At 34.7% G+C, this 25,777-nt stretch overlaps 1 protein-coding gene across 1 annotated transcript in view; it reads left to right on the top strand.

Annotated features, from left to right (window-relative positions):
• Positions 1 to 25,777, top strand: part of LOC114645906 (golgin subfamily B member 1-like) — a 94,334-nt gene that overhangs the window by 51,462 nt on the left and 17,095 nt on the right. The window contains exons 20-26 of the mRNA XM_051923128.1: positions 472 to 640; positions 1,705 to 1,809; positions 3,703 to 14,679; positions 19,788 to 19,939; positions 21,048 to 21,207; positions 21,805 to 21,918; positions 25,195 to 25,365. Of these exons, the coding sequence (XP_051779088.1) occupies positions 472 to 640; positions 1,705 to 1,809; positions 3,703 to 14,679; positions 19,788 to 19,939; positions 21,048 to 21,207; positions 21,805 to 21,918; positions 25,195 to 25,365 (11,848 nt within the window). The remainder of the gene's footprint in view (positions 1 to 471; positions 641 to 1,704; positions 1,810 to 3,702; positions 14,680 to 19,787; positions 19,940 to 21,047; positions 21,208 to 21,804; positions 21,919 to 25,194; positions 25,366 to 25,777) is intronic.

The raw sequence follows: 25,777 nt of genomic DNA, 5'->3' as shown, positions 1-25,777 counted from the left end.
AGCAGTAGTTTTCTAGATGTCTTGATGTATTTATATAGGTCTACATTATGGATTGGCTTTTTTCAATTTAGACCATACATTTTTAAGTCTGCAGGCTGAGAAGGCCGTTAAAAAACATCAAGTTTGTTTTCAGTCAGCTGTTTCTTTGTTGATATTGCAATATGTTTAGGGTAATTATAAATTTGGAAGTTCCATCTGTGAGCAACTAACAGCATTTGGACAGAGACAATGAGGTGTATGGCCAGCAATCGTGATGCTTAGTCTGTGATGTGACTGGTCTTGTAAGGGGTCAAAGGGCAAGTGGTAACAACACAGCCCCACACTGTCAGCACTTGTACTTACCACTTTGTTTATGATTCTTTTTTTTAGAAATTACTCCTTATTGGGTTCCACTTGTGAATTACCTGTTCTTTGTTATCTGTCTATCTATATATTTATCCGTTTATACTTTGTTTTTTTCCTTATCTCAAGGATTAATGAAAAAAATGATATTCTTGAAATGTCACTGACTGAGAAAGTGCAGATGTTATTTCAAACATCTACAAAGTTGGAAGAAACTGAAAATCTCAGAGATGCTTTGAAAGAGAGAGAAATTCATACCAAAGAACTCAGTGAAAAACTTGGGCAGAGTGAATTAAATGTAAGAACGTGATGACTTCATACTAAATTAAATGTGTATGTTGTTATTAAATGTTTACATTTATTTTTTTTATTATTATTAAGAAAACTAGTCCTTAACATTAAATGCCTTTGAATCCATTAAGGTTTTTTTATATCAATATTTAATAGATATGTATTTGCATTTCTGTCATACTCTGTCATTAAAGAGAGTAGCATTATACAATTAATCTAAGTCTCTAAAGTATTGATTTATTATTATAAGTTATGTATATCATTTCCTTATCAGGAAAATGAATTTCAAGCCTAATTTATTAACACTTTTCCTTAGGGTTATTCTGATTTAAAGTATCTGATTTTTTAATTTAAGTAATTTATATAGTGATAAGTGTTTTGTTTTTATAAGATACCTTTTAAAACCACCTGACTCAGCTACTGGAATTTTTCTTCCTGCCATTTAAAAAAAATAAAATAAAGATATTATCCAGAAAGATGTGAACAAAAAATAAAGTGTGGTTTCTGATATATATTGTAATTTCTCATTGTAGTTATGTGGGTAAACTGCTCATTATGAGGACTATAAGATTTTAAACCTGAAATTCTGTTGTAATCTGCCATGCACCAAAATGTATTACCTGCCTTTTTTTATTTGTAGAACTGGATATTTATTAAGTGAAGGAATGTTTATTCTTGTTTGCTTTAAAGCTTACATTGTGAATTGTTATTAATTGATCACTTGTCTTGTGTCATGCATTCGAGTAACTGTCAGTTCATTGTTTTAAGAGTTCTGAAAGTTCTTCAGAAATGTATCTAAGTGCTGATAGACTGTTTCATTTAAAAAGCTGAAGATATTTATTACTCCGTTGTGGCCTATGTATTATGATTAACTTTGATTTGGTCTTGTTTATATTTTTCCACAGAGAGATTTAAATATATTGAAAGCTGACAACTGTTCCTTTTTGAAACAAGTTTTTACCTTTTTTAAGGCACTAATCACTTTTAAATATGATGTATTTTTGTTTTTGTGGCACAGAAAGTACATTTTGCAGTGATACTTATCGGAATTATTGACCTCATTTCTTACAGCTATCAGAAATGACAAAGAAGTACAACACTCTTGAATCAAAATGCTCAGAACTAACAGCTTTAAACACAGATCTTTTGCAGAAATTGACAGCCCTGAAAGAAAAGGTAACCAGCATTTACCTGTGTTTATTTTCCTAGATTTTAACTTTTATATATCTTGAATTTGGTCTAGTTTTTTTTTCTTTTTCAAATAGTAACATTTCCTGGGTATTTTAGGTGAAGTGCGTGTCAGTACTGTGCATTTCTTGCAATATGCTCATAAATTACTGTTGAGATTTTCTGTCTTTAAAGGGAGAACCCTGTAATAATTGTATGTGAAACTAGTGTTATGTTTTCTATTGGATGGGTGTAGTGGTCATTATGAAAACTTGCTCTAAACATATTTAAGAAATTAATTACAATGTTATGTAATTAGGGTACAGTTAAGGGTTTATGTTTAGTGTAGTACAAGCCCATGAATAAATTGGGTTGAGTATTTCTTTTCCAGTATTCCAATATATTAATAGAATGAAGATCACAGTGCAAATAAGTGGCCTATTTTGAATTTAAAGGGAATACAAGTAAGCATAGCAGTATATTCGTTGAAATATTCATTTTGTAAAGATTTGAAGTTGCTTTGTGTCTTTGATAATTTTCTTAGTCAAATTATAGTACTCTTTAGTTTTTACTTTATTAGTGTGAATATAGGGTTCCACGATAGTTGATTAAATGGAAATCATGTTTCTTTTTCTTTTTTCCCCAAATTTAACTCAGTGCTAACATACAGTATAATTCATTGACATACCAGGTTTTATTTTTAAAGAACAATATATGTATTTATTAATGTGAACTGCATATCTTTTGATTTTTCCATAATAACAAATTAAAATGAGTGTATACCTGTGTATTTTACTCTGCTAATGGAGTCTTCTTATGGTGTTTACATCTGTACACTAAAACCTTCTTTTAGAGGTGTAAATGTCATATACTATATATTTGAATGCATGTTAAAAATGTTTGGTGCATTTTGTATATTTGTACTGTACATGCTGTTTTTCATATTTTATTAATATTGATTTACCATTTTGCTTGAGATACATTTTTAAAGCATGAAGTTATGATTCTTCTAGGGTTCCTTTAAAGATGGAAATTGTGGTAAAAGGAAGGTTAGAATTACAGCAGTTACTTTTCAGTTCTTTTAATGAGCGAAGAAAGTCAGGTTTTGCTTGATCCAATGGATGCTTAACAGTTCTAGCATAAGCAGCAGTAAATAAGAGGGCTCTTTGGATAAAATGTTACATTTCAGGGGACTGGAGAATGGATTAAAATTTTATTAATACTGTAAAGTAGATCCAAGAGCAGAGTAACAGCGGTAGAACCATCTGTCTCAAATTGCATTGTGAAAAGTAATGTTTAAGAAAAGAAACTGTCCATTTTACTAATGACAATACAATCTACCCTTTTAAAAGTACAAATAAACTGATCATAGAAGTGATGTGAAAAGTTTAAAAACAGATCAATAAATCATTCTAATATTGTATAGTTGATCTGGAGTCTTACAAAGCTAAAATTAGTGTTAGGATAAACAGTTCGTTTGCACTCAGATGTCAGCCTTGCACCAGCTTTTGCTATCTCTATGTCAGTTCACAGGAATCTTTCACATATTTGTTTGGTTCGTTTTCACAGCTATTTACTGTGCTATAACTATATTTTGTGTTTCACTTTACATATCAATAAGATTTCCCATCTTGTTCAATTCTGTCGTTATAATGTTCAAATACACTTAATCTGTTTACTGTAATGAAAGAACTGGCATAGTTGCAGAAGGAAAGAGATTGGAGTAGTTGCCGAATATTAGTTTCTAGGTTTTTTTAGTGACTATGAAATATTTCTTGCCAAAATAATCCCCTGTTAAGACAAATGTAATATACATTTTTTTTAATTGATTCAAATATTTTGAGCCATAATTATAAGCATCAGTAATCACTTTTTTTGTTTTTCACTTCTTTCTCTTTTTAGAGTCAGAAACAGGAAGTTATTCTAGAAGAACTTCGGCATGACCTTGATCAGACTAATGAAGAACTAGATAAACTAAACACAACCCATTTGGAAGAGCGGTCTCAACTTATTCATGACCTCCAAAGCTGTGAAAGAGAAATTGATAACCTTAAAGAAGTGCTTTCTGAGAAAGAAAAAGAAATTGTGTCTGTGACTGCAAACATGAGTGAGTACTCTGAGCAGGTTCTACAGCTGAAACAACAAATCAGATACAAAGAGGAAGAGATTGGAGAAATTGAAACTGCTTTGAATAATGCGGAGAGGCAAGCACAGATCATCAAAGAGACACAGTCTTTAGATGAACAAACCGTGAATGCCAAACTCTCTGCACTTTTGGAACAATTGCAAAAGATGGAAACTGATTTGAATGAAACCAGAACTCTAAAAGAGGATAAATGTATAGAAGTGGAAGAACTATTAAAACAAGCTCATGATAATAATGAAATTATACAAAACCTTCAAACTGAAATTCAGAAGTTAAATGGATTTCACAGTGGCCATATTGTAGAGTGTGAGGCTCAGATATCTTCATTAAAGGAGCAAATTACTTTATACTCAAAAAGGATACAGGATAAAGATGACCAACATCAGAGTGAAGCTGAAAGCTTGAGAAGTCATCTTGAAGAAGCAAGTAATGCTTACAAAAGTGTTGGAAGTCAGCTTGAGGAAAAGAAGGAAATGGTGTGCAATTTGGAACTTGAGCTTAAAACATATAAGGATGAATGCAGACAGCTAACATCTGATCTTCTGCAGAAAGAAGAACAACTTAAAAGTATAACTCAGCAACTTGCAAACCAAATAGACAAGGAAAATAAAATCAGGGTTTCTATCCATGACGAGCTGCAAACTATACATGGGAACAGATTAAAAGAAGTAGAAAGAGAAGCTGAAGAAAAAACCAACAAACTCAATCAAGAACTTCAAAGTAAGGATGTGGCTTATAAGCTGCTACAGGAAGATGTTTCTCGGCTGGATACAGAATTAAGCACTCTCAAAAATGAGAGCGAGCATTTGCAGGCCATCGCAGAGCAGAAAGAAGTTGAAATTTTAGAAAAGGCTAAACTTGTGAATGAAATTAATGAAAGAGTTGCCAGCATTCTTGAGGACAAAGCAAATGTGCAGAATCAACTAAAGGAAGCTTTAAGTGAAAATGAAAAATATATAAATGAAGCCATGGAATGCAAAACTTCAAACATGAGCCAGAATTGCCTCATCCAAGAAATGCAAGGCAAGATGAATTCAAATGTGTCTCAGTTATTTGAATATGAACAAATTATTGCAGGGTTGCAGAAAGAAAAAGAGGCTTTAGACCGAAGAGTGTCTGATCTTTCTTACTTGGTGGAGCAAAATGAAAAAAATGTTGGGGAAAAGACAAATGAATGTGTTCATCTTTCAAAGCTGCTTTCAGATAGTCAGGAAAAGACAAAAAATCTCGAAGATCATCTGCAGAGTTTGACATCCGAGATAGAACAGTTGAAATGTTCCATTACTGAAAAGGAAAGAATGTTAGTGGATAAAACCACAGAATGTGATTTATTACAAGTGAGATTTTGTCAGCTGCAGGACACTGAAATGATGGTTCAGGATCAAATCAAAGCCTTACAGTCAGGTTTGGTTGAAAAGGATTTGGCTGTTCAAGACAAAACTTTAGAATGTGATACTTTACAGAAGCACTTAAATGATCAAAAGGAAATTGCTTTGAAATTGCAAAATGAGGCAGAGAATCTCAAGAATGAAATCAAAAGGCTTGAGGAACAAGCTCAAGAAGAAGCAGCTGCTCTTAGACATAAATCAGAAGAGTGTAACAAGTTGTGGGATCAGATAACAAAGAAAAGTGAAACAGTTACTTTACTTAATCAGCAAATAGATGTAATGAATGAAAATACGGAGAAATTGAAAACTGAGAATGATGAGCTTAAAGTGACGGTGAATAAATATATGTCAGACATCACCAAATTAGATGAACAGCTAAAAGTAAGTCAGTCTAAATGTTCTGATCTTCAGATGGTTATGCAGACGTTAAGAACAGAAAATGATAAACTTAAAATGGATGTGCAAGATACGGCTTTAACATGTTCCCAAAAGGAAAGAGAACTTAATGCACTCAATGCAGAAATGTCTAAACAAGAGGATAATTTGGCTTTATTGAAAAAACAGTTGGCAGAGGTTAGTTTTGAGAAAGAAACTTTATTAAAGGCTGTGCAAGAGAAAGAAGAAAGCTTATCTCAAAAAGAAATGTTTATTAAGCAGATAGAGACTACATCAGTAGAAGAAAAAAAACAGTTGTCTGAAAATATGGAAGTTGCTGTTCAGCTCCAGGCTCAAGTACATGAAAAACAACAAACTTTACAAGAGCACATGCAAACGATAGCGCGCCAAGATAAAGAAATTAAACTTCTGCAAGATAAAACAGCGGAATGCAATGTTCTCAGGTCAGAAATGAGTACAAACATGGAAATGATATCCAGTCTCCAAAGTCAGTCAATAAGTATGGCTGAAAAGATAAAGCAGTTAGAAAGTATTATAACAGAAAAGGACTCCCTTTTAAAACAAAAAGTTGATAGCTACATTAGCTTAAAAGCTCAGTTTTCCGATCTGGAAGATTTGGTGGCCCAACTTAGAGAGCAAGTAGACAGTGTTACAGCAGAACTGGGAACACTCAGAAAAACAAGTGAGGATAAGGAATTAAGTCTAGTTCAAGATAAAGAAACTGCTATGCTTCAAATTGAGGATCTAAACTCAAAACTCCGAGATAAAGGACTGGAATGTGATAGTCTTAAGGAACAGCTTTCAAATGCACAAGAGGCTACTTCAAAACTAGCTGAGAAGCTGGAAGTCCAGAGTCTTGAATTAAGTAGCTTTAAAGAGTTAGTCATGGAAAAGGAAATTTCTCTTTCGGAGCAGACAAGGATGGTACAACTTCTTAAAGAAAAAGAAGAGGAAGCAACAATGTTTAAATCTCAGCTGATGCAGAGCACAGAGTCCTTAGCTGATGTACAAAACCACTTAGAAAAGCAAATCTGTGACTCACAGAGGATGACAGATTTATTAAGTGAAAAGCAAAGATCCCTGTTGGAAGTACAGGAACAATATGCATTGCAATCTAAACAACTTCAGGATATTAGCATGTCTCTTTTTCACAAGACAGAAGAAGTGTCTGCCCTGGACAGTTTAATTTACCAGAAGGACAACATTATCAAAACTGCCGAAAATGAATCCAGTACTCTAAAAAACGAAATTAGTTGCCTCATAACTGAACTAGAGAGTAGTTCTGCTGCATATTCAAATCTTCTTCAAGAAAAAGATGCTGTGAGTTTTTCAAATCAAACAAAGTGTAATGCTTTAGTTGCTGAAATTGAAGCACTGCAAACAGATCTTCAACAAAGTGGTGCACAAATTCATTTATTAACTCAAGTTGTGGAGCAAAAAGAACGTGATATAACTTTCCTTAGTAATAAATGTACAGAGCACTGTGAACAGCTAGACCACCAAAACTCACAAATTAAGAGTTTAGATGAAAGCAGTGCTAATCTGAAACAGCAACTGGCGTTAGCAGTCAATGAAAATACCCTTTTTCAGCAGGAAGTAAACAAGTTGGCTGCAGATAGAGCAGATTTGGAGACTCATTTCAAAAACCAGATAAGAGAAATGGAAGATAAGTTTCAGATTTTAAGTGCAAAAAAGGAAGATTTGATGAAAGAAGTAGAGTCACAGCAGAAGATTGTACACCAAGAGCTTCAAAAGCAGGTTAGTGTAAAAGATGAAGAAATTGCAGAGCTGAAATTAGAAATCCAAAAAGTAGAACATACCCTAGTGGATTCTGAGAAAGAATGGTTAGCTGACCTAGATAGAGAAAATCATCGCAATTGCATACTAGCTGAGCAATTGAGAACAGTAGAAAATGAAATGAAAGCGAAAGATGTTAAAATACAAGCCCTTCAGAAAGATCTAGATGAATTGCTTGAAAAAGATGTTGAACTGACCTCTTCGCTGAAGGTTAATATAGATCAACTAGCTGAAAGTAATGTGAGCAATTTGAATCTTAGTCAACAGATTGCTCATTGTCAAAACACAATAGATACAATGGGTGCAGACATTAAGAAGAAAGATGAACAATATGCAGAAATTGAGCAGGTTCTGTTGGAGAGGGAAAAGGAAGTTGAGAAATTAAAGGCAGAGAAGGTATTAAGCCAGCAAAATCTTTCTGAAGTTAGTCAGTCTTTGTCAAACAAATTGTTAGCATTAGAGGAAGAAAAATTTTCTCTGCAAGCAGAAATTAAGCAGCTAAAGAGCCATCTTCATACTGAAAAGGAATCTTTGATAGAAGAACTGGATAAAAATAATCTGTTATTGAAGAGTAAGTTGTCAGAGTTGTTGGATAGAGAAAGAGATGTACAGGATGCAAGGCATCAAGTTTCACTGATGCAAGAGCAGTTACACAATGCTCAAGAAGAAATAAAGATTTCCCATGAAAACTTTAACATTACAATTAAAGAAAAAACACAGTTAGCTTTGGAAATTGAGAAAAAAGAGGAGCAAATTCAGTCTCAAACTATGCAATTAAATCAACAAAAAGAACTGCTGTCTTCACTTAGTATTCAGCTAAGAGAAAAAGATTTATCAGTTTCCCAACTCATGGAGTCCATATCCAATGAAGTTATTAAACATACTGAAGAAAAAACACAGTTAACTGCCAAACTGGAAGACCTTGAAAAGAAATATTTAGGCCCCACCCAAGAACTTCAGAGCCTTCATGAACAACATAAAGAACTGGAGAAGCGCATGTCAACTTATGAAGCACTTATTGAGTCAAATACTGCAGAAAAGAAAGACCTACTTGATGAAAAGGAGGAATTGCACAGTCGGTGTGAAGCTCTTGTCAAGGAAAGAGATATAATGAAAAAGAAACTTCAGGCTGCTTTGTTGGCTAGGAAAGAATTGTTAAAGAAGATGGGCGACATAGAGAGCAAAAGCCAGGCTGATTTTAATAAACTTAAAGAATGTGAAGATGTGCAAAGTTCATTCCACGAGGTATCCTCCCAGGCATTACAGACTCAGAACATCTTTAAGGAACATGAATCTCAAATTTCACATTTAAAACAACAGCTTATCGAAAAGGAGAGAGACGTCACTGAATTATCCCAAGCCTTAATTGACAAACAGTCATGTGTTAATCTGCTAGAAAAGGAACTGCATGATCTCAAAAACCAGATGTTTGGAAGTGAGTCTCAGCTTGATCACTGTTTTCATATAGCAAAGGAAAAAGATGCAGTTATTGAGGACCTCAAGATCACTCTGAAAGAAAAGAGTTTTAAAAAGGAGTCTTCTGAGCACATAATAGAACACGCATGTGTCCAGAGTGATGTAAAGAAAGAGGAGATCCATAAAGAACAAATGTCTGCTGCTGTTATAGAGAAATCTGAAAATGAGGCATCTGGAAGTAAAACTTTACATGTGAAAGATAAAGAGGTTTTGGAAAAGAAGCTTCATGCTGCTCTCTTAGCTAGACGGGAAACTTTGAAGAAAAGTCAGGAGAAGGATAAGAAGCATAAACAGGAGCTAACCCAGCTGCAAGAAACTATTAAGAGACTTGAATTACAACATTCAGAGAAGACTGAAGAGCTGCAAAAAGCCAAAGATGAACTTAGCTCTATGTACCAAGACTATAATTGTAAGATTAAAGAATTTGAAAGCAACAGAGGTATCATAGAAGGCTTGCAGAGACAGCTGAACTCTATTAATGTTCTGCTTGAAGACAAGGAGAAGACTTTACAAGATTTGAAAGACCAATTAAAAGAACAAGAAAATAAAATGCTGAGTGCCTTGCAACAGCAAGATGAAGTGGAATTTCTCCAAAATGAAATCACTACTTTAACCTGTACCATAGCAGGTAAGGATAAATCACTCAAAACACTTGAAAGTAATTGCAAAGACCTTGGCTTAGAGCTAAAGGAGGTCAAGTCAAAGTTAAACACTGTCAGTCTAAGTCTTTCCCAGAAAGATGAACAATTGAAAAATCTGCAAAGTGTTATTGACAGTACCCAACAGGAGCACACACTGGAAGAGCAAGCACTTCTTGATAAATGCGCTGAATTACAAACACAGTTAAGAAAAGCACAAGATGTAACTGAAGGCTTGAAAATTGAGCTCAATAGCACAAACAGAGAAAATGACACACGGTTGGAGACTTTAAAATCTAGCAATGACATGCTGTTAAAAGAAAATGAGGAGTTGAGGGGACAGCTTTCCGAAGCACAATCTCTCATTGCCGATTTCACAGAGGAGACCCTTTGTTTAAAAGCCTCTCTTTCGGATGTGCAGTGCCAGTTTAATAAAGAAAAAGAAGATTTACAATTTGAAGCAGAGAAGCTTGAAGGTGTTTGGCAGCAGTGTAAAACAGAGGCTGAGAGTATGAAATTACAACTTGAAAGCGAACAGAAAGAAAAAGAAGCTGCATTGGGTCAGTTGGAGAGCTCTAGAACAGAACTTGGTATGCTGGAAGAAAAAGTGAACCACCTGGAGAAGGTAAAAGCAGACTTAAATAAAATGGTAAATTCCCTACAGGAAGAAGCAGCTAGATACCATCAGGATTCTGTACAAAACTTACATATTGAGAAAGTTCAGTTGCTGCAGTCAGAAGTTGATAGACTTGAGGTAGAACTCAAAGAAAAAGAGATGGCTGTAATATCTTTGAAAGAAACCATCACACAAAAGGAAGCAGTAGAGTTGCAAATGAAATTTGAATTTTCTATCCATGAAGAAGAAAAAGAACGACTGAAGAGAGAAGTTAATGAACTGCAACAGAATTCAGCTAAGTCAACACATACTGCTAAAGCTGAAGAGCAAGAAATTGCAAGCAAAATGAACGAGCAAATCACTAGAAAACTTCAAGCTGCCTTAATATCCCGAAAAGAGTTGCTGAAGGAGAACAAGATTCTTAAAGATCAAAATCAGGCATTATTGTCAGAAAAAGAGCAGGTATTAAGTACATTGTCTAGTCTTCAGGAGTCTGCTGCTGATATGGATAAGAAACTGAAAGACTTGATGTTGGTGGAGGTCTCCCTGACTAATGAAAAAGAAAGATTGAAGGCAGAAATAGTCAAAATCCTTAGTGAAAATCACAGCCTAAATGCTGCGTGTGAAAGTCTTAAATATACAATTGAAAATATAACCCAGCAGAAGCAGGCTTTTTCATGCCAATTGGAATCCTTAAAAGATTCTCAAGCTCTTGAATTGTCAGAGTGGAAGACCAAACATACAGAGTTGAAACAAGAATATGAATCTCTGCTACAAGCCTATGAAAATATCAGTAGGGAAATGGGTAAGATGAGTCAAATGGCTGAAGCTGCCAGAAAGGAGAAACAAGAGATGATGGCAAACATGTACAAAGTGGATATGGAGAATGAGGCCTTGGAAATTAGACTTAAGCAGGCCAATGAAGATAAAGAAAAGCTAAACAAAGAACTAAGGAATCTTTCTGACTTAAACCAACAACACATCTGTGATTTGGAAGTAGGTAATGAGAGAATTAAAAAAGAGCAACTAGAAATAGTTAAAAACCAGCAATGTTCTATAGAGCAGCTTGGCCTTGAAAATTCAAAATTGAAAGAAGACCTTAATGTATTAAAAGACAACTGCAGGATGCTTGATTTAAAAGTGCAACAGCTTACTACAGAAACTAATGCATCACTTAGAGCATTGGAAAGTCTTAAATCTGAAAAGAACCAAAGTGAAGAAGACTTACAAAGTAGACTATATGAGGCAGTTCAGTCAAAAGATTTGTTAATTGCAGAAATTCAAACACAGAAAAATGAGATTGCAGCCCAAGCTAAAACAATTGAAGATTTGGAGAATGAAAAGAACATTCTTACAAATAACTATACTGAATTAGAAACAAACTATAAGGAAGAAATAGGAAAAAAAGTAAAGTGTGTTGAACAGCTGCAATGTAACATCAATAGCAGTCAGCAGGAGGCCATTAACCTCAATGAGAAGGTAAAGATTTTAGAGGATGATAAATTACTGTTACAGGAGGAACTTGAAAATTTGCAGGAAATGTACAATAAAGTAAAAACTAAGAATGATTTTTTGGAAACAAATTTGCATGAAAACTCTGAAAAGATTAACCAGTTTCATGATATAGTCAGTAAACTGGAAAGTCAAAACAAATTCCTTTCCAGTCAGTTAAGTGAGATTAAGGAAGAAAAGTGCAATGTAATTAGAGAGAAAGATGAAGAGCAAGTAAAACTCATGAAAGTGTTTGAAAATAAACTCAAGGTGGCTCAGAGAGGAAGTGAAGGCACGAAAAATGTGACTAGGGACCTCCAAGAGCTTCTACGAGAAAAACATCAGGAACTAAACCAACTGCAAAAAGACTGCATAAAATATCAGGAATTAATACTAAATTTGGAAAGGTCTGTTAAAATATCTCAGTCTGAACGTAACACAATGGAAAATGAACTAACGATTAAGACTGAAAAGGTTTCAGAGATAAAGAAGGAAATTGTTTCATTCAAAGAATTATTGTACCAAAGCAAAAAAGATTATGAAAAAGTCGAAGCTGAAAATTCAAGATTGAAAGACGTGCTTAAACAGAAAATTCTGGAGGCAGAACAGCAGTTCAGCAACAGACAGAGAGAGCTAGAAAAGGTCATAGAAGAACAAAAGGTTGGTTATGAAAGAGAAAAGCAAATCAACAAAGACCTTGAGAAGGAGATGAGCAAGGCTAAAGAGGACGTTTCTGAATTAAAAAGAGATAGTGAAGATAAAACTGTTATCAATAAGAAACTTGAAAGTGAATTGGCAAAGACTATAGCCAATCTGGCTGCTGTGTCTCAGTGTTGGGCCTCTTTTCAAAGTGGTGAAGGCAAAGCAGAAGACCTTAAGCAGTGGGAGATTAAATTTCAAAAAGCAATTCAAGACAAAGATAAACAATTGTTAGATCTTTCACACACTGTGCAAAAGCTAAAAGACAGTGCTCAATTGAAAGATGCTCAGATTCAGGAACTGAGAAATAACTTCACAGATCTGGAAGCTACCAGCAGTGCACCAGATAGCAAGTATAAAGCATCATCTGCCGGACTTAAACAGCTAACCGAAGAGTTGAAAAAGAAGTTGGAAAAAGAAAAATCCCTTCATGAAAAACTAGAAAAAGAGAAGAATGTAATGGCTCAACAGCTAACACAGAGTGAGCACAAAATAGCTAGTTTGGAGGCAAATCTTCAGATGATGGACAAGAAGTTTTTTGACAGTGAAGCTAGCCTCCAACAGTTGCATGCACAAAGTGATAGATTACAAATAGACCTTGAAAAGCATCAAGGCATTAGCTTACAGCTAAGATCACTTCTTGGGAACAAAGATGCAGAAATCTCCATGCTACTTTCCTCACGAAATGTGGAGTTATCTGGTTATTTAGAGCAAATCCAGAATCATCATAGATTGCAGGTTGCGACATACGAGGAAAGGCTCAAAAGATTGTACGATGAGAAGGAACAGAGACGAGAAGAATTTAGAGATCTGGAGAACAAATTAAAAAGCCTTCAAATAAAGGCAGAGAAATCAGTACAGGAGAAAGATCAAATGGTTGTAAATGTGGAAAGTTTAAAGAATGCAATGATGTCATTACAGAATGACAGAGACTGCATTTTATCAGAGTACAAGAAGTTGAAGGAGCAGTATGAGCTTGCTTCTGTTGACAGTAGAAGTTTAATTGAAGAGGAAGCAATTGAAAATGCACAGATGAAAAGAAAAATAAACTCTCTTCTTCATGATATGGATGATCTCCATTCAGAAAATGCCATGCTTAAAGCACATCTGATAAGGTACAGAGAAGACCTTAACCAGGTGTTATCACTAAAGGACAACCAGCTGAAAGAGCTTTTACAGAAACAGCTGGACTCTATAAAAAACCTGGAAAATGAGAAGTCATTTCTGGGAAAGCGGCAACAGGATGTCCAGCAGGAACTTCAGCAAACAGTTGAAAGTGTGAATAAATTAAAGATAGAGAATGAAAAATTAAAATCTCAGGTGCAGGACCTTCAGGGAATTATTTCAACTATGCAGCAAGAGAAATCTGATATGAAGGAGGCCAAAATGATTATTGACCTGCAGGAAGAAGTTTCTGCTAAAACAACAGAATGCAAAAGCCTAAAAGAAGAAATGAATATCCATATGTCAGCCATTAGACAGCTTGAAAATGACATTGTCCAAATTGAGAAGGAAACTGACAAGAAAATAGCTGAGTGTGAAGCAGACTGTATTAACAAGATTGCTGCATTTGAACGGGATGTGGAGGTTTTAAGGAAAAGGATGGAAACAGCTGAGGCCAGAGTTGTAGATCTGGCAAATGATTTGGCACAGACCGAAGAGACTCTTGCACAGTGCAAAACAGAAAACAAGCTGCTTAAATCACAAAATGAAGCTTTTGGAAAAGCAATGGGGGCTTTACAGAATGACAGAGACAGACTCATTGAGGACTTCAAAATTTTGCAAGCCAAGTATGATGAGGAACTTAAATTGGCATTAGCAAACATAAGCAAACAAGAATTTAACAACAAAGATCTAACATCTCAGGTTAGAGGTTTAGAAAAGGAAAATGCTGCTTTAAATCTGAAGCTTTCTGCATTTGAAAATAAAAGCACAAACAGCCAGCTGATAAGCCAAATTGGGGACCTGTGCAAATCAGCGGCAGACAAGGATAATGAAATCCAAATACTTGTATCTCAAAATGAGTCTCTTAACCGGCAAATATTGGCCTTTTCTAAATCAATGGCCAGTTTGCAGCATGATAGAGAAAGACTGCTGCAGGAACTTGATGACTTAAAAAAAGCTTGTGAATTTAGAAAAGAGGAAACTGTGGCACATGTATCTGTGGAAGGTTTTACACAACCAAAAGCCCTTGGTTCAAGTTTTTCTGAAATCACAGAGAAGGAAATGTTGGTAAGTGTGTTACCTTTCAGCATGGAGAGTAGAAATGTGTAAACTGTATTTTTACATGGGTAAGCTGACACAGTGGCAAACTGCACCAGTTTCATAGGTTTGTTTCACACATGATTATGGTTTGAATGGAGATTGTATGTTTACGCGTATTTCTGGATTCTTTAATTTCCTCCCGCATCCAATAATATATGCTTCTAGTTAGACAAACATGGGCTGCACAGAAGCATAAATGTGTCTTGTGCATTGGTGCCCCATCCAGATTTGGAGCTTCCCCTCAGTTAATTCTGCTGATAGATGCTATTCACACAACAGCTCTGTAGCTGAAGGATGGCGTAAAAAATGTGTTACTGAATGGGTTGTCTTCTAAACATTTTCTGTTTTAGTCTGTAGAGAAAAGCCAAGCAAAATGACACCTTTTATTGGCTAACTAGAAAGATTACAATATGCAAGCTTTCGAGGCAACTCAGGCCCCTTCTTCAGGCAAGATGTATGAGTTGCCTCGAAAGCTTGCATATTGTAATCTTTCTAGTTAGCCAATAAAAGGTGTCATTTTGCTTGGCTTTTCTCTACATTCATAATGGCTAACACGGTACAACACCCTAGTACTACTGTTTTAGTCTGAATTTGTAACTGGTGACACTTTAATTTAGGCACTCCAAAAAAGCATCTGTTACTTATTTTCTATTATGTAACAAGACATTAACATACATTTCTTTGGGTCTACGTTACACTTACAAAGCATCACTAAAGTGTTTATTCATCTCTGCAGTGTGACCTACTAAGAAAACTTCATCTTGGAGTGGTCTGAAGTGGCTTACCTGAGACACATTTCTCTTGATATTACATACTTGGTATAAGGCCTGTGAATCTTTCATATTAACAAGTACATTTACCATCATGTCAATATGCCACACTTCACAGAGATGAATAGTCTTTCTACAGATGTGTTTTGAAGACCAAAAGAGACCTTTGTTAATGGCTTGTTACAGAAAAATTAATGAGTAATAGATGTGTTTTTACAGTACCTAAATTGTTACTTTGTCTTTCCAACCATCCTTAAATTTAAAGGAGTTACAGACAACATTAAGCTCAAGACCATGACAAATTCTGAATGTTTCATTAGTCTGTCACAGCACACACTCATGCACAGTCTGACACTCCCTGCTTAGAACTGGCAAGTAATCAAACAACCGTGCTTTTAAGCACACAAATGCTAGTCACTGCCTCAGCATACTAACCATTTTGTCTGTTTAGTACAAATTAAATTAAAGTTGGCTACCTAATCAGCAAGATTTAATTAATGAATATATTGAATAGACTAAACCGTGCATTTTGCATGTAATAGTTGTTCATTCTGTCAGTAACACTACAGAGGAAACTGTGTTAGGGGTGTGTTCTTGGCAGACATTCTTATTTTATGTCTATATAGTACTTTAGGAATCTATATTCAATATTTTGCTGATACTGATGTTCATGTGAGGTAGAATCTCACCTTGCTCATAGTATGATCTCAGATCTTTTATGCTTGGTCCTCTCAAGCAGATTTATTATTCAGTTTTACTTTACTGAAGTATAACAAAATGCTTGCACTGGCTTCACTTCACAGTTGGTTTAAAAATAAAAGTTATCATAAAGAAGATTGAGAAATAAGCTGTACATTCATCTTTTATGTATAATGACAGAAAATGCAAGACAGGGTGATTCAGCATTACAGACATTGTACAGAAGCGGACACAATGATGTTTGCCTTTCATTCAAGGAACAGTTAACTGTCTCCTTTGATAATAGGATTATGAGTACTTTAAGTTCACAGAAACCAAACATCTCCACTTCTAATTACTTGAACCTCTGGAAAAGAAATAAGCCTGTCACCTTTATCTGTTCTGTTTAGGGAAGGGGTGTCGAACTCCAGCCCTGGAGGGCTGCAGTGGCTGCAGGTTTTTATTCCAGCCATTTTATTAATTAGTTACCAGTTTTTGCTGCTAATTAACTTCTTTTGCCTTAGTTTTAATTTACTTGACTCAGGGCCCCTTAGTTAATTTTGTTTTCTTAATTAGCAGCCAAACAATAAATGAGAAACAAAATGACCTGCCACATGACCAGCTCACCTGTACCCATCACACAAATATCTGAAAATAAAGAAAGGTGAATGTCTCAGTAAGGTTTATCTCTCAGGTCACCAAAACATTTTGACAGTGTTCTAAGAAAAAACAGAAAATCAGCAGTTTTCAGGTTGTAGCAAATATATATATTTGTGTTTATGTGTAATCTGGAGGAAAATACTGTAATTTCATATATATATTAATTATATACATATAACTATATATGAAAAGACACACCAAGGCATTAATGAAATAGTTACCAATACATTTTCTTTGTATTTTAATAAAAATTAAAAAAGAGTCTTCAACAATTGCATGACAGTCTGTTCAATAGAATTATCAAATTTGAGTGCCAGTTGTTATTATCAAATACCTTGTATTTTAAGTTTTTATTCCCACTTGCTCTGTTGCCTCTTTTTGAATATTTTTTCCTTTTTTTTTTATATATGACCTTAGATGTGGTCAGTAATATAATATTTATCTTTTTTTTTTTTTTTTTTTAATATATTTTATTAATTTTTATTGTAATAATTCCATACAAATAGATCAATTTATAACCAAACAAATTAAAGACATATCAAACCCCACCCCTGAGAAGGAGAGCTTAGCTAAAGGAGAATTGCTTAGGGCTTTTTAATAAGACAACATTAAGCAAAGGAAAGGGAGAAATAAATATATATGTAAATAAGAGATGGAGAAGGGAATTAAATGCGGTAATAGTTATTTCTCTTATTCTAAAATAATATTGATCAGATCCTGCCAGGTTTTGAAAAAATTTTGTGCAGATCCGCTGACTGAGAATTTGATTTTTTCCAATTTCAAATAATATAAAACATCGGTTTCCCACTGACTTATCAGAGGAGAGTTAGGATTCTTCCAATTTAACAGAATAAGTCTGTGTGCCAAAAGTGTAGTGAATGCAATCACCGTTTGCTTGTCCTTTTCCACTTCAAGTCCGTCTGGAAGAACACCGAACACAGCTGTTAGTGGGTTAGGAGGGATTGTGACCCCAAGGCTGTCTGAAAGGCACTTAACATTTTGGACAGTTTTAAGCGAGACAGATGAGCTCGATACATAATTTTTAGTTGAATAATTCTATGCTTTACGCATATGGAGCTCGAGTGAATTCTCTGCTTTGCTACCTTCCACTCCTTTTCTGATATATTGATTAAGAGATCTTCTTCCCAATGTCCTCTTGGATCTTTGAAAGGTAGGGACTCTAATAGGATTTTATATAATGCGGAAATGGTGTTTAATTCCTAGGCATCAAGCAGTAGTTTTTCCAGCATTGTGGAGGGTGCGAGGTGGGGAAAATCGGCCAATTTCTGTATAACAAAATTTCTAATTTGAAGATAGTGAAAGAAGTGTGTAGCTGGGAGGTTGAATTTTGAACGTAATTGTTCAAAAGATGCAAATATGTTGTCTATATAAAGATCTCTGAGCATTTTAATCCCAAAACTTTTCCAGGTATTAAAAACTGGATATGTTTGCAAGGGTTGAAAGAGGTGGTTTTCTTGCAGAGGTGCCACCGATAAAAGATTTTCCATCTTAAAATGCTTTCTAATTTGGTTCCATATTCTAAGTGAGTAAAGCACAATTGGGTTATTAGTATATTTGCGATAACTTGCATTTATTTGAGAGCAGAGCAGGGAGTATAAAGTAGTAGTACAGGATTTTATTTCTATTGCGGACCAAGACTGTGTGTGTTCATTTAATTGTGTCCAGGTTTTTATGGCTTGTATGTTTGCTGCCCAGTAATAAAACTGAAAATTAGGTTGAGCCATGCCACCTTCTGCCTGAGGTCTTTGTAGGGTTGCTCTTCAGATACGTGGGTGTTTTGAGTTCCAAATGAATGAGGTTATTGTTGAATCTAATTGCTTAAAAAATGATTTATTGATATATATTGGAATGTTTTGAAATAAAAAAAGAAGTTTAGGAAGGATATTCATCTTAACAACGTTAATTCTTCCGGCTAGAGTGAGATGAAGGGTTGACCATCTATCCAGGTCTTGCTTAATTTTTTCCATACAGACGGCAAAATTTTGTTGATAAAGAGCTTTATGTTTACTTGTGATATTTACCCCATGGTATTTAAACTGATCTGCTATGGTAAAAGGTAGGGTGTCCAATCTGATATTATATGCTTGTGAATTCACTGGAAAGAGTATACTTTTATTCAGATTAATTTTAAGACCAGATATCTTTTGAAATTCTGTTAGAACTGCAGGGACAGTATTTTCTGGGTCTGATATGTATAAAACCATATCATCTGCATTTAGAGAAATTTTCTGTTCCAGTTCTTCTCTGACAATCCCCTTTATCTGATTAAAATTTCGGCAGTGAACCGCCAGTGGTTCAATGGCGATTGCAAACAGCAGTGGTGACAAGGGACATCCTTGTCTGGTGCCACGTTCTAGCTTAAAGTAGTCTGAGCAAATGTTATTAATACAAACTAAATCTTATGGATTGGTATACAGTAGTTTGATCCATGCACAAATATTCGGGCCAAACCCAAATTTCTCCAATGCAGTGAAAAGGTAGTTCCATTCAATCATATCAAATGCTTTTTCTGCGTCTAATAATAGTAATATCTCTGGGGTGTTTGATTTTGCTGGTGAATATATAAAATTAAACAAGCGTCGGAGATTGGAAGATAGATGTCGGCCTTTAATAAATCCAGTTTGATCCTGTGATATTACCGAGGGCAGCACTTTCTCCATCCTTCTAGCAAGAATTTTTGAGAGTATCTTAACATCATTATTCAGGAGTGAAATTGGTCTGTATGATGCACATTGTAACAAGTCCTTATTTTGTTTAGGAAAGATGGTGATTAATGCTTGTCGAAATGTTTGAGGTAGTATTTGGTTATCTCTAGCTTCTGTAAATGTTGCCAATTAGAGGGGAGCCAGCTGAGTGGAGAATTTCTTATAAAATTGTACGGGGTGTATTTGGCTTAATTTTCACACTTTTTCTGTGTTTACTGTGTAATTTTCATTTCACTTATAGGTGTCTTTTGGACAAGGATTTGGAGTAACAGATTCAACATCTCTGAAAAACAAAGTTGAAGAACTTCAGGCATTGCTAAAGCAAGAAAAAATACTCCGGCAACAAGCTGAGCAAGATGTCAGTGTTCAGAAGTCAGAATTTGCTGAGCTAAGGTTAGTTTTAGTATGTTGACTTTAATATCAAGTTTACCTTTTAATCTGGGTTTGGTAGGAGTGACAAGGTTGTGGACTGTTTGGAAGTAATGCTGTCAGATCAGTTGTTGTCTATAAACTGATACACGTAAATGGTTGTGCAGATATCTAAGCTAGGAACTAGCTTTCTGTCCATGTTTGTTTTGTGTCCTATGTTATTTGTTGCTGGCAGATGCTACTGCCCTTTAATTTCAAACTTGACAAGTTGGTCCTAAAAAGTGATGGATTCTGCCATGAGGAAAAATGTTCTTGACATAGTCCACCTGAATAGAACGTGTATGTACCAGTTTGAGGTTTTATTTCCCATACAGTACAAATGCTTTAAACAAAACATTTGAATTTTTATTGTTCCTTAACATAATCATGAAGGTGTCCCAGAGATCAGAGTGCCAGTATGGAGCTTTTATAGTAGTGTCACATTCTAAATGTTTTCTCAGCATCTGTACTAAAAAGACAATCCTGTATTTACATAAGAAAAACAGTTTTGTTAAATTTTTGTTTAGATTTCCTTAATTTCATAAATACTCTGCTTCCACAGTAGAATGTGGTTGAAATTGTGTAGTCTTTCAACTTCACCAGTGTTTCTGTTCTACCCATAATAACAGAGTATTTGGTCATTATATATGGGGCGTTTTGTAAAAGGAACATGCTCACCTAAATAAACAATATTGTTTTCACAGGTAAGTGTACCTTTTTTAATATTGTGACTGCTTTTTCTTCCTTCTGAGTTTTGGCTGTTCCAGTAACTGTCTTTATAGAGTTTACACATTCTCCCTATTTCTATGTTGGGTTTCTTACAGTGACACATTCTTCTTCCAGATCATTTGGCGTCTCAAAATTCTAAATTGCAAATGTGTTTAGTTCAGTCATCTAGCAGCCTGACCAGAGTTCAGCCAAGCCTTGCGTTTGCTGTTACTGGGATTGGCTCTAGTTCACCCATACTTTTAATAGGAAAAAATGGTTTATTTGTGTATCTTTTTGTTATTTTACTTTACGTAAGTTATTTAAATTTTCTATCATGAGTTATGTCTGAGCATTCTCTTCAAAAAGATTTTTCATTTCCCTTTAGAAAGGAAAAGAACATGCTAATTACAGAATCTCAAGCCTTAAGAATGCAATTAATGTCAGTGGCTGCAGAAAAAGACAAACAAAAAGATGAATTACAGAAAATTAGTCATGAAGTGCTTTCAAAAGAATCCAGGATTTCGGGCAGTGTCTACCCTATTAAGGTAAATGGACAAGTGTGTAAAAGATGAAAGACCCTGAGCATGTCACTGGACTTGTCTATGCTTAAAGTGTTAAACAAATGTGAATAACACATTGGGATTTTGTCCATAATAGGTACTATACACAGTGAAGTCTATTTGTGTGCCTGCTTGATATATACAACTTACATATTTATTTATCTTGAGCAAGATAACTGTGTGTTTTGCAGTGATTATAGACTTGCACCCCATGTCACCAAGATATACTGTATACCAGCTCCATGTAACCCTGAACTAGATAACTGAAGTGATGGTTGGATTGATGTAGTTTTATACACTAATCCAGTTGAACCCAAAGCATTTGAAAACCACTGTTAAAAAATAATAAAGAAATAAAAACGTGAATAAAAGTTGAGCAATTCATTCATAAACTAAATTAATTTTGATTTCTTTCTTGGCTTATATTATAGAATGGCATTAATAAACTGAGTTTAAAATAAAATATATTTTCTTCCAAAGACTAAAGCCAGATCATAAATAAGTAGCAAAAAGTGCTTTAATATAGGATGATTGGAATAGCTATTCCCTACACTGTGAATGATATTTTTGTCAATTCAACAGATTGAAAATGTTTCTCTGATCGCCAAGGAAAATGCTGCAGGTAGCAGTGACTTGCACCGATGCCTGGAAGAACTTCATCAAAAAGATATACATTTTCAACAGTTAAACACTAAGGTTTGATCCAGAACTTTTATTTACGTTATTATTATTCTAGTTAAGAGCTGAAAACAAAATTATTAACAGTCATTAGCAGTATAATAAGACAGCTTCTATTTTCACTTGTTGCTATTTCATTTTCATTGTATAAGCATTTTTTTTGTGTTGTCATTTTTTATTTGTGTAATAATGAATTCAAGTTTTTTTTCTGTTAGTATGTGAAGAAGAAATAATTGATCATAAAGTACTGCCGCATACTGGTATTTTCAGTAAAGGAGATGGATAGCACCACTCAGTGATGTAATATACAGTTGAAGTCAGAAGTTTACATACAGTTATGTACCAGATTTTGCAGGGGTCACAATTATTTTTTTTACTGCATTCTTGGCTGATTTCTTTTGATTTTCCAATTATGTCAAGCAAAGAGGCCGTGAGTTTGATGGCAGACCTTAACATGCATCTACATGTTGACTCCAGTTAAGCTAATTGGCTATCAGAAGGTAGTTTTCTAATTGCCTAAAGGCTTGGCATAATTTTCTTGAATTTTCCATGCTGTTTAAAAGCACAGTTAATAAAGTGTATGTAAACTTGTGACCCACTGGACTTGTTATATAGTCAATAAAAAGTGAAATACTCTGCTTGTGAACATTGCTGGAAAAAAATATTTTTCCCTTGCACAAAGCAGTCTTAAATGGTATGTCAAATTTATAGTTTGTTAGTATGTTACTTTTCATGTAGTGGGTGCAACAATGCATGCTCAGTAACATTTAGTTTAAAATCTGTGAAGGGGTTATAAAGTGAGCTTTAAAGAATTCACCCTGTGTGTGTAAACTTCTGACTTCAACTATAGACAGATGCTGACTATTCTAGGGATGTCAAGTTAGGCGTAAAGTAATGTTTAAGGTAAAAATAAGTAAAACATAAATTTTATTGAAACAGATTGATTCTGGGTGTTACATGTATATTTGTAACTTTTCTTTTTTTACTTTATTATGTTAATGGTGGCAGCAAGAGTAAAAACATCCTAGATTTAATCGGGTAACCATAATGTAAATGTAAAAGCCATCAAAAACTCACACAGGTACAACTTAATAAAAAGAATAATCTGCATAGCTGTCTTGCCTTCGGTCTAGAACTGATGGCTGGGAGAGCAAACCCTTGTTAGGGCATCAAGCTATAAAATTAGCTTTGAAAACTAATTTAATATTTCTATTGCACCGGAAATCTATTCTCAGTACATGCACCTTTATATCGAAAAAATAGAGCAGTTGGGGAAAAAATGTCCCAGAATACTTTGTGAAGGAGTGCCTATCTATTAAAGATAATAAACTAACCTTTCAAAATAATGAAAGGCTGAAAGTGGAAGTAATGTGTAAAAACATATCTAAAAAAGTAGTGCAGCACTACATACTATAGCATGTCTGGAGTAACACAATGTCAAAATTAATGTGAGATAAATAAATAACCATTCTTTTACAATCAAATGTTGGTCTTGCAAATTTTAGTTGTATTCAAATAGTAATATTTGATCTGACAGCTCAAATCAATTTTTTTTGCTTCATCTTGGATACAATTGTAAAAAAAAAAAAAAGAATACTTTGGAATTACCTATATTTTTATATTAAATGCTCATTGTGTTTACTGTGGTATTCACACTAATCCACAGTGCATATATAAACAGCGCATTTTTTTTAGGAAGTCACTGTGCACTGGGGAAATTCTGAAGGACTAGAAAATGGCAAATATTATCCCATTATATAAAAGGGTGACCAGGCAGATCCAAGAAGCTATAGGCCTGTAAGCTTAACATTTATGACAGTTAAATTAATGGAAAGAATTATTAAGGGTAGGATTGAGCAACACATGAGTTCAGAAGCAGGAGGTCATGTTTTAGCAACATGCTCGAATTCTGTGAGAAGCAACAAATGGATATGATCAAAATGGAGCATATGATATTATTTATCTTGACTTTCATAAAGAATTTAATAAGGTGGCACATGAGAGGTTGGGTATCAAACTAAAGGAAGTGGGAGTTTAGGGTGGTGTTGTAGAGGGGTGCAAAATTAGTGTGAGGAACCCTGTCAAAATTGGCAGATGTTAAGAATGGTGTTACACAGAGGTCAGTGTTACATGATTTGGAGAGGAATATAAGTAATAAGCTGGTTAAGTTTGCAGATGATACCATGATAGGTGGATTGGCAGATAATTTAGAATCTACTGAATCATTACAGAGGGACTTTGACAGAATACTCGCTTGGGCAGATTTGTAGCAGAGGAAAATTTAATGTAAGTAAATGTAAAGTATTACATGTAGGAAGTAAAAATGTTAGGTTTGAATACACAATACAACGCACTTACAATGAAAATCAAGAGTTAACCTAATGAGTAGGATTTAGGAGTCATGGTGGACTAGACATTATCAACTGCCAGAGAGTGTTCAGAATCCATTAAGAAAGCTAACAGAATGTTAGGTTATATAGTACGATGTGTAGAGTACAAGTCCAAGGAGGTTTTGCTCAAGCTTTATAACACACTGGTGAGGCCTCACCTGGAGTACTGCGTACAGTTTTGGTCTCCAGGCTACAAAAGGACATAGCAGCACTGGAAAAACTCCAGAGGAGAGCGACTAGGCTGATTACAGGGCTATATGGGATGAGTTATGAGAAAGATTAAAAGAGTTGAACCTTTACAGTTTAAGCAAAGGCAGATTAAGAGGCTGACATGACTGAAGTGTTTAAAATTATAAAGGGAATTAGTACAGTGAATCAAGATAGTTACTTTAAAATGAGTTCAACAAGAACACGGAAGCACGTTTGGAAACATGTTAAGAGTAAATTTCGCACAAACATAGGATGTTTTTCTTTACACGGAGAGTCATAGACACGTGGGATAAGTTACCAAGTGGTGTGGTAAAGAGTTGGACTTTAGGGATTTTCAAAACTAGACTTGATGTTATTTTAGAATTATTAAGTGGGCTAAATGGCCTATTGTTGCCTAGCCTGTTCTAAGTTAAAACAAAATTGACATCTGTATTGATGATTATTGATAAAAATCATAGTTTAATCTATAATGATAACTTCATTAGCATGTTGTGAGTGATTTGGGACTATTTGTATATGTTCTCATGGATTCTTTGTATTTGGGCTTAAATATATTTATTTTTGTAATAATTAGATATATAATCATTTTTTCATATCTAGTGAAATTTGTTAATTTTGAAATTGAAATATAATGTGTAATCATCTAAGAATATTTATATAGCTTACTTAATTGTGTTTCTTTCTGGTTTCATAGTTAATGCAGACAATGGAAGAGAAGATGGCCCTGTCTACCCAGTTAAAAGCAATTACGCAGACTTTAAGAGACACTCAGGTGCATTATACTCAGCTGCAGAATCGTTGCTACTGGCTTGAAAGCCAGTTACATATGCAGCCTTTACAGGATTCTTTTGAAGGGCAAAGACAAGTAAGGAAATTATTGCTTATATTTTTGATGTTTTTTTGAATATAGCAAATATGGTTACAAATAATGTATAGTTTGGCAGTAACGTGAAGCAGTGGCTAGCACTGCTGCTTCATAGACCCAGCATCCTGGGTTTGAATGCTGCTTCTGGTTGTTGTTCATATGGATTTTGCATGTTCTCCCCTTGTCTACGTGTTTTTTCTTCTGGATTCTCCGGTTTTATTCTCGCATCCTCAGGGTCTATAGGTTAATTTTTAATTACAAATTATGAGTGTGCGTGTGTTCTTGCGTGGGCTATATAGTAGACTGGCATCTAAGCCACAGCTTCAGGCTGCCATGACCCTGAACTGAACTGAATTAAGTGGGTTTGAGAATATTAAGTGGTACATATTTTTTTAATTTGTTGACATTTTCA

Source organism: Erpetoichthys calabaricus, chromosome 2 (assembly GCF_900747795.2).
Source record: "Erpetoichthys calabaricus chromosome 2, fErpCal1.3, whole genome shotgun sequence".
Taxonomy (NCBI): Eukaryota; Metazoa; Chordata; class Cladistia; order Polypteriformes; family Polypteridae; genus Erpetoichthys; species Erpetoichthys calabaricus.
The sequence above is the reverse complement of the archived record's forward strand: the minus strand, read 5'-3'. Positions and strand labels throughout refer to the sequence as shown.